General features: G+C 39.9%; 1 protein-coding gene across 2 annotated transcripts in view; it reads left to right on the top strand.

Annotated features, from left to right (window-relative positions):
* Nucleotides 1-4,893, top strand: part of usp10 (ubiquitin specific peptidase 10) — a 41,879-nt gene extending 36,986 nt beyond the window's left edge. For both annotated transcript variants that reach the window (XM_080730688.1, XM_080730689.1), the window contains exon 15: nt 449-4,893. In XM_080730688.1, the coding sequence (XP_080586814.1) occupies nt 449-636 (188 nt within the window). In that variant the 3' untranslated portion in view covers nt 637-4,893. The remainder of the gene's footprint in view (nt 1-448) is intronic.
* The last annotated feature ends 4,106 nt before the right edge of the window (nt 4,894-8,999 follow it).

Raw genomic sequence — 8,999 nt, forward strand, 5'->3', positions numbered from 1 at the left:
GGAGGCTTTCATTTGGAACTGCCTGCTCCCATAAAATCCTGTCCACTCTTGCTAGTAAGATATGAGTGCCCAGTCCAGCCTACCGCCAAAACCTTTTTCATGACTAGTATTGAAAATAACTTTTTTTTTATGCCAAGCATGCCCTGGAGCGTTGACCTCCACTGCTTTAGTTATTGTACATTGCACAATGAAGAGCTCTACATAGCTGAATATCCCAAATCCTTTTAAAAGTTGCTGATAAATGTAGTGTGACAGACCAACTCAAGGTTATGGATGGATCTGGTAATTAGAATACCCCCCCCCCCCCCCCCCCCCCCGCCAAGTGCCATGTTCAGTGCCAAAAAACACAATTAAATTGTTAATCGCAATTAGTTGTACGACCATGAATCGGCAAGTAAAACTCCATGACCTGTAGCTGTCTTCTCAACCTGCCTATGCCCTCCCACAGTTGTCTATCACCATGGGAACAGCGCGACAGGCGGCCATTACACCACGGATGTCTTCCACATTGGTCTGAACGGCTGGCTGCGCATTGACGACCAGGCAGTGAAGGTCATCAACCAGTACCAGGTGGTCAAGCAGACTGCAGAGCGCACTGCCTACCTGCTGTACTACCGTCGCGTCGACCTGCTGTAGACACCACCACACGCACACTCACCACACACAAACAGTACAGAGTATATCAACATTCATGACGCAGACATGCAAATATACACGCAAAAAAAAACACACTCATCAACAATACACCTACATACACACATTTGACTGCACACTTGCGCGCGCTCCCACACACGCACACAGACACACACACACACACACACACACACACACACTGAGAGACAACACGCATACACACCCCCACAAAAACACACAGATGCACACACACCAAACTAAATGAACAGGAACACTGCCCAACTTCTTCTCTTGCAAGATTTTCCTCTCCCTCCCCCTTGTCCTTGCTTTCCAGAGAACCAGCTTTTCCGACACCTTTTTTCCTTTTTATCTCCTGTTTTTTTTTTTTTTTCTTTTTTTTTGAAGAAGAGAAACGAGCTGTGTTCAGAAAGATTTCCCTGTGACTGCTTTTCTCTTCTCTGTGCACCACTGCTGTTGTGTGTTTTTCTTTTTTTTTTATGCTGCAAGGAGGGACTGTTGAATGACTGGGGGATGCGGAGGCGAGGGGTATTTTAATGTCTGGGACCTGAGAATCTTCAACTCTGTGCCCACTACCAGGCTCAGATTGGGGTGGGGGGGTGGGGCAGGGCACAGTGGATTAACAGAGGATGAACTATCTACCACACAAGGCTACAATTTGGACTGCCGTTTTTGTTTTTTGTTTTGTTTTTTGATTTTGATTATTAACTTTTATTTTCATAAAGACATGGTGTAGTAATATCAGTGTATTGCCTTTTTAGTAAGGAGAGTTGATGGCCTGATCGATTTTCAGCAGTGTAAAATGCCTGTTGGAGAATTCGCCCTCATTCTTGAAAAGGCCCCCGGCACCAGCAAAACTACACAGCATTATCATGTCTCTGCACTCCCAGGGTGATGTACACTTCACCGCTGCCACCACCTCTCCCTCCTCCTCCCTTGTCCATTTCCTCAATTTTATGACACTTTTAATTATAGGTAATAATCCTTGAACCATCAAAAAAAGAGGAAAATCTAAAAACCGAATGGAGAGGAAATGCTACATTGTATTGAACTAAACTGCTTCCTTGTTTGAGAGAACATTGTGGGAGACGGAGGAGTTAAGAATTATAACGATCTAATAAAAAAACGTCTTATGTGCTTTAAAAAAAGATGATAAAAAAAGAGCTTCTGTGCACATAAATAAAAATGGATTGATGATTATAAGATGTAGTCATGAAAATGCAGATTTTTGCAGATATTGAAAGACTAAAATATATATACATACATACATAAACATCAATCTAAATGGAGGCCTGTTTGATTCCCAGAGGTTTGCACTGGCGCTCTGGTTCTGAGGACTTAAAGGCACTTGCACTAGTCTGTTGTTTCCGCATGAAAAAAAAAAAAAAAAGTTTCCAAAATTGTCAACCAACGACTGGCTGCTACGGCGTCATTTATTCAACTGAACCCAGTGCGATTCCTGCATTTTCTTCGGATACGTAAAACACATTGGACAAGTCGGTGAGCTACATTTAGACTGGAGAGGTGGCAACTTGTGAACACGGCATTCATTGCTAAAACCTACTATTGTTTACTTCCCTATCTCCATTGTTCGATTTCTTATTTTATTTTCTCTTCTGGTCTCAAGATTGCACCTGTGTTAATAGATAGCCTGTTGGTGTAGTTAAGAGCCAAATTGCCCCTTTACCCCCAACTCAGCAGAAATGGGGGGCTGCCTTAGGTTCAGTATTTGAAAAGAAAACTTTTTTCTTGATTTCTTTTCTTATCCAAATCTCCTCTCGGTGTATGAGTCTAACGCTGTCAGGGCAGCATCATTAAGTCAAATGTCTGTAAAGTGTTAGGGCAATGTACCTGACTCTGTATTTTACTCTTTTGTGGCTCATATATCTTCCTCTCAATTCGAGAGGAGGAAGGCTGACCTGATCATGTTCATTGTTCAGGCAAAGTTGGGATTACACCTAATATACTTGGCTCCTTAGCTGAAGTCCCTCAATCATGCGCACATGCTTGGGTTCAAGACATTGCTTTTGCATCACTAATCGATTGTGATGAGTTTTTGAATCACTAAATGTTCTTTCTTTTTTATAATTTGTTCATCATGTCACCATGTTCTCTCCCCCTTCAGAATTTCACTTACATTTGAATTGGTATCTGAAAGAAATTACCCAGGCTAAAGCACAATAATGAATAAAATCTAACAAGTTCTTTGCTTGATAATTATTTAGTTTGTAATTGTTTTGCTTTTTTTCCACACCACCTTGCGGTTAAGAGCCATTTAATTACATCCAGTGTCAGAAGTGATCAGTATTAATGTTGCTGAATCTATACTGGAACGATTTATTTTAAAAGCAACATTAAAAACAAGGTTGCTGGCTATCTAACAAAACTATAAACCCATCGACTACCGCCACCAAATTGAGAAAGATTTAGCCATTCTTAGCGGGCTTTCAGTTCTGTTGAACACACAAGAGACGGTATGCATTTCCAGCTAGGCTCAGGTACTGACCCAATTGAAGATCCTGAATCAAGAAAATAAAGTTTTCACACTGACAAACTCCCTTTAGATTTGGTATCAATTTTCATGTTGCTGTCGGGTGGAAACTGTCTTTTCAGGAAGAAAAGAGAAAAGCTGATCCACAAGCCCAAACGTGTCGCACGGCAGGTTTTGAGCTTGTAGACCTATTTTTGCTTCTTTTGTGTGACACTATGGCATCTATTTACGAAGAAACAAAGTTAAAAATGGACATAAGCTTTCTCCCAGACAGCAACGATATATGGCAGGCGAGGGTATTAGCGGATACAGACCGTTTTTGCAACTTGGATGTATTTTTGCAGTAGGCAGACTCTTGACTGGATAGCACTGGTTAAAAATTGGAATGGAAACCAGGCTTTCTGTGTAAAACCTGGTGATGCGAGGTTACTTTAGATTAGACGATTCTTCACCTTGTGTGATGTTTTGAGCTGCATACATATACTAATGGGGGCTCAGTGTGTGAACTTGTTTTTTGTTTCATGTTCCATTTTGATTATGTAAATTGAAGTAGTTTAAATGTATCTAGCAATTAAACTGGTTATTGCATGGATAAAGATTGTAACAAATTCAGCTGAAATGCATTCAAACATTGTGTGGGTAAATCTGACATAGTGCAAGGGAGGTGCCAAAGCATTTCAACATATATGGCAGGGGTTATAGTCTTATTGGGAGCTTGCAGTCAGACTGGATTTGGACATCATGCTCTAGTAAGGAGGGTTGAAAAGAAATGGATGGCCGGTGTGTGCACAAAATGGTAGATGGTGTTATGTCTCCATGAAGCCTTTAGCACATACTCTAACTTTCAGGCCTTGTGACTATAAGAGAATATTGCACAATGCAGCTTTAACACCATCCCTCACTTTATTTATTCAGTTCTCTTAATTATCATCTTAATAAAGTTAAATGTCAAACCGAAAAATATTTGTTGGATACAAATACAATTTTAGGAGTGACCAGAACTTGCTTTTTAAGTGCACTATTTAGCTTCCATGGGACACGACATTCATTACTTGTAATGTTCGCTGTTTTGTTTTTTCTTTCTTTTTCCCCCCAACAAAATTGTTCATCGGTTTTTAAAGTTTAAAACTTCTCCCAGGTAAACCAAAGGACATAGTCATAATGACCCTACTGCCTTTCATGTGAAACTTAGTTTGCCATCTACACCTGAACTGTTGACGTAACTCATAACGGTCAACATGACTGAGTTTTTTCAATACTCCTTGTAACATAAAGGTTACTTTTATGTTAACTGTTCTGATGGGTTTGTAGTCATTTCTGATTAACTCACCGTGACATTGTTGGTTTGCAAACTTTCCCTCAAGAATGTTTTGGAAGTTGGGACCTTCAAAACAGACAACTAAGGTATTCTGTTTTTCTGTTGTACACGTTAAATCTTTTCATATAACTGGTCCGGACATGTGCTGGTGAACTGCTTCAATGATGTCGTTCTGTTCAATATTTGCTCCTAACACTATTGTCTGCTGGGATTTGTTGGGATGTCGACCTTAAAAAAAGAAGGAAAAAAAAGGAAAAAGATCTACAGTATACTGTCTTTTAATTTTACGCCTCCAGCATTCTACTATTTTGTTTATTGTTCAAATAAAAGATTGTGCAAAAAGCCGTTTGCTAAAGAAGTGTAGTCAGAAGACTACATAGCTTTCTTATTATACTCAAAACATCTGCAGTCTACTACACCTTGGACTGGCCTACAGAACAATGTGCACAATAAACCAAAACGAAAACGTGAAATAAAGGAGAAACTGATCCTTAACATTCTTTGTATATTTGCATAATTTGTAACCGTACTCGTGCACATCAATTACAGTCTGCCCCACACTGCTCATTTGTCTCTCTTGGCCTACCATGTCAACATACAGCCCGTGTCACGTTTCCACTATGTTGTATATCTCCCCTGCTGTGGTCTAGCTTGTTGCCTCCAGTGGCTGACAAAGTACTCAGATTTCTTTACTTAAGTAAAAGTAGCAATACCACAATCTAAAAATACTGTTCGTAAAGTAAAAGCCATGTATTTAAAAGTGTACTTGAATAAAAGGCATCAAAATATGCTTACCAGTACCAAAGTAAAATACATTTCAAAAGGCATTCATCCTATTAAACTCAGTGTGTGGAATCGAGACACCTTGTGAGCTTGTAGATTGTTTGAGTAGCGAAGGATAGAATAGGGCTTAAGTGGTTAATGTATGTTTCATAATCATTTAAATCTGGAAAGTTACTAGTAATTAATGTGTCAAATAATTGTAGTGAAGAGGAAAATGTTTTCTGAGATTTAGTGGAGTAGAAGTATAAGGAAATGGAAATGTTGTCAATGGGTTTGATATGATATATATATATATATATATATATATATATATATATATATATATATATTAGTACTTTATTGTCAGTTGACACTCAAATTTGTCTTAGGACACAGCAGCCATGTATTCAAAACATACAAACATTTCAAGGCATACTGTACATGACACGCTGAGTCGCGGTGCAGCCCCTGCACTTTTGGGGTACATGCATGGAAGTACCCCAAAAGTGTACTTACAGTAAGTACAGTACTTGAGTAAATATACTTAGTTACTTTCCACCACAGGCTTCCTCAGTACCCTGATGGCTGTGTCTTATAGGGCCAGCGGGTGAGCTTGCCTGGGGTTTACGGAAAGCATGGCCCATTATTGAAGAATCTGCCAAGTAAGGTTTTTCTCTCTATTTCTTACAAAACTACAAGTTTGGCCTTCTGCTGAGATGCAGAATGCGGTTTCACTCTTTAGACTTAAACGTATCATTAAGCGTAATATTTTCCTTGTTAATGTCACGACGCGACTAAAGATCACCTTTTTATAGGCCTATGGCCTGCAGGGAAAATTACAGCCCTGGACACCCACTGATGGACCACCTATACTCAGAGCAGTGTCTTTTTCAGCCACTCCGAGGAGTGATCAACTGTAATGGTTGCCTGCTCTCCCTCTTGTCTTTTTTTAGGCCTTCCAGTGGTTGGTTCTAACTATACAAGGCATATTTTTCAACACAAGCCGGTAATTTCTAATGGCCATATTCTTGTGGCGTGTGTAGGCCCTGCCACAGGACAAGGAGCCATTGCCACAGAATTGGAGTCGATCGACAATTACATGTTATTGTGCCTGTATGTTCTTATTGATACCCTAGCATTAAGTTGGTGTTAGGACTCATTAAAGTACTCCAGTGGTCTAAAGAATTGTGCGGAGAATGGATGACACTCCAGGGGTTACAGCACAGTATCAATGGATTTGAGGTTTCAATCAAACTTGATATTTTTTCATCCTAGTTGAGAGTGGGATGTATACATGCGTGCATGCAGTAGACTAGTGAAAACACTGGTATGGTTATCTGTTTGGAATCGGTCCAAGAGTTTTATATATAGTTTAATTTATATAAATCCATTTCTCCATTGGCTTGAATGGGAAAATGCAAAAATGTAACTTTTCCCAAATATGGAGATGACTGACATCATAGATGTCTGACGTCATAGACCACATGAGACTGACACAGATAAGTCCATATATGGGCTTAATATTGATGATATCAGGCATCTCCATATATGGTCATAAAAGGGACAAGGACTGACACATGACTCTCCATATCTCCATATATGGGCATAAAGGGATTTGGTTGCCCCTGGCATCACAGGGATTTGAAGCTTTTCTGCTTATTTACACAGGAACCACTTTATGTAAGACAAACGGATAGAACACAGTAGGCTACTTTGCATAGGATATCATCAATAACAAAAGTGGAAAAAAGCAGTCAAAGAAAAAAGAAAAGGAAAATAAAATAAAAAGAAATAGAAGATATTTACAGTGGGAAAGGAGAGGTAAGTATGGGCTTAGTCTATTACAAGTTTTGAGTAGCACTCCTTTAGGGCTTGCGGTAGGGCCTTCCACATGTTAGTGGTATGGCAGGAGAACGAATTTTAGTCAAATCTAGGTGGAACGTGATTTGTGGAGCTGCCTCCTTGATGTTTAGGAGGTATTTTATCGGGTACATGGGTATCTTGTTGGTGTAGTGTATCTTGTACACCAGGCCCATATATTGCAAGATGCTGTACTCTGTCAGCTACTGTGAGCCACCCCCACGCTTATATAGCGATAAACGGTGAGGTTTGATTGATTGATTGAAGAATTTATTAGAAGTTTGCAATAGGAAAAAGTACAGTTTCATAACAGCACAATTCCTTCTTGGGCCCGAGAAGGAAGGCCAAGCAGGACCCTAATCAGTTTGTTTTGGACTGTTTGGAGTTTTGACTTTAAGGCAATTGGGGCATATCTAAATTAGCATTTTCCCATATTAGATTTCTGAAATGGTGAGGTCTAAAAACAGACTGCAGAGTTGAATGTCATTTATTCCTGCCCTCACAATTGTTGGCTCACAACTATCTGAGCCAGCCAAAAAGTGGCCTTGAGCTTGGAATTCCAGGCATTCTCTCCCACATCATCACATGCCAGTCTGCCATTCAGGAGCTTCTAGTCTCCCACTTCCTCACTTTAACCAGTACTCATGTAATCTGGGCTTCCATCCAGGGCTGCCTGCAACTATCCAGTATTTTCTATCGATAAGTGCATATTAATATATATGTTTGTACTTGTTTTATATCCCAACTATTCGATTAATCGTTTTAAAACTTTTCACCTATACAGACATGCCTAAAATAGAATGTTAATCGTTAAATCGATTTGTTTGATTCATTGTTGGATCCCTACTACAACACATGGTACAATAACAAGAATTTCACCAACAATAAACTTCCATCATCTCATCACTAGGGCTGGGCAATATATCGATATTATATATCAACATACACAACACCTGCTCTAAAAGAGCTACAATAGGCAATTGCATAAAGAAATGAATCATCACACCAATAAAAAACATCTAAGATACTGAAACAACATTTAAAACATGAGGAAAAAGGGTAGGTCTTTAGTCCTCTTCTAAAAGAGTCAACGGACTGTGGTGCTCTCAGGTGGTCGAGGGGGGGGGGGGGGTCCACAGTTCCGGGGCGGCAGAGCAGAAGGCCTGGTCAGTGGTCACGATACTGTAGGTTGGTCTTGTGAGTTTTGATTAGGTTAGTGTGGTTGCAGGTCCAGGGTTGTGGGGAGAGAGGTGGGAAGGAGCGTTGCCGTGGATGCACTGATGAGACCTTGTAGTCGGCCCGAATTGTGATATGAGGCCATGTTGGCACTAGGGGTGGGCGATACAGTGATAATTATCGTTGAGATGATACAATGTCTCCACGATATGCCTTTTCAGAGGTATTGTATATATCGTGATACAATTGAGGGAGCCTTGTAAAAAATCCTGTTCGATCATTTATACAGAGATTCATTGCAGAATTCAATTTAAACCTGCATTTTGGTCTAAATCAGTAGTTCTCAAACTTTAAAATGTCAAGGTCTCCACTTATAACTCTGACAGTATACAAATGAAACCAAATGGACCATTTGAGTTACATACTTGTAAAGTTCAATTTAGACCTCCCAAAAGGAACCCAGAGAGTCTAGTTTTTGTCAAGTAACTTGAAAAATAACCATAAAAACCAATGTGAGGGTAATCACAGAGGGTAATCACTGGCACTCTGGCATGAGTGTGAGAGAGAATATTCTTATTTTAAACTAAAATATTTAAAGAAATGTAGTCAATTTAAGTCCCCTATCTGTATGCAACTCCTTCGCACAACCCTTCCTCCTATTCTCGCAGCCTATGTTATTTTGTTTGGGTTAGGGTTAGGGTTAGGGTTTTTCTCTGCGCTTGCTCTGGCTCAGAGAAAAAG

The sequence above is a fragment of the Nannobrachium achirus genome (genome assembly GCF_963921795.1).
Source record: "Nannobrachium achirus genome assembly, chromosome: 7".
NCBI classification, from domain to species: Eukaryota; Metazoa; Chordata; class Actinopteri; order Myctophiformes; family Myctophidae; genus Nannobrachium; species Nannobrachium achirus.